The sequence below is a fragment of the Phaethon lepturus genome, unplaced genomic scaffold (assembly GCF_000687285.1).
Source record: "Phaethon lepturus isolate BGI_N335 unplaced genomic scaffold, ASM68728v1 scaffold32460, whole genome shotgun sequence".
Taxonomy (NCBI): domain Eukaryota; kingdom Metazoa; phylum Chordata; class Aves; order Phaethontiformes; family Phaethontidae; genus Phaethon; species Phaethon lepturus.
Genome location: NW_010511717.1, coordinates 6,970 through 7,288, shown reverse-complemented (window position 1 = coordinate 7,288; position 319 = coordinate 6,970). Strand labels below are relative to the sequence as shown.

The window sequence follows — 319 nt, the reverse complement described above, 5'->3', positions numbered from 1 at the left end:
CGCGTCCTGGGCCGCCCACCCGGCCCCTGGTGCGGGCTCAGCCCATTCCGGTGGGCGGCAGCGTCCCCCGGGGAGGGCAGCATCCCGGGGCCCTGACCGCCGGTCTCTGCCCAGCTCTCCACCAGGCTGCCCAAGACGTGGAAGCCACAGCTCTTCAACCGGCAGTTCTACAGCGAGATCCTTGACGCCACGCTGACCATCACCGTCACCATGCGGACGCTGGACCTCATCGACGAGGCCTACGGCTTTGACTTCTACATCCTCAAGGCAAGGCCCTGCGGCCGGTGGGCTCCCTCAGCGAGGCGGGGGTCGGCCCACC

The 319-nt window shown here is 69.9% G+C and overlaps 1 protein-coding gene across 1 annotated transcript in view; it reads left to right on the top strand.

The window, feature by feature from the left end:
• Nucleotides 1–114: 114 nt before the first annotated feature.
• Nucleotides 115–319, top strand: part of MRPL28 (mitochondrial ribosomal protein L28) — a gene marked incomplete at its 5' end in the record, with an annotated part of 2,369 nt that continues 2,164 nt past the window's right edge. The window contains one exon of the mRNA XM_010284914.1: nucleotides 115–267. Within this exon, the coding sequence (XP_010283216.1) occupies nucleotides 115–267 (153 nt within the window). The remainder of the gene's footprint in view (nucleotides 268–319) is intronic.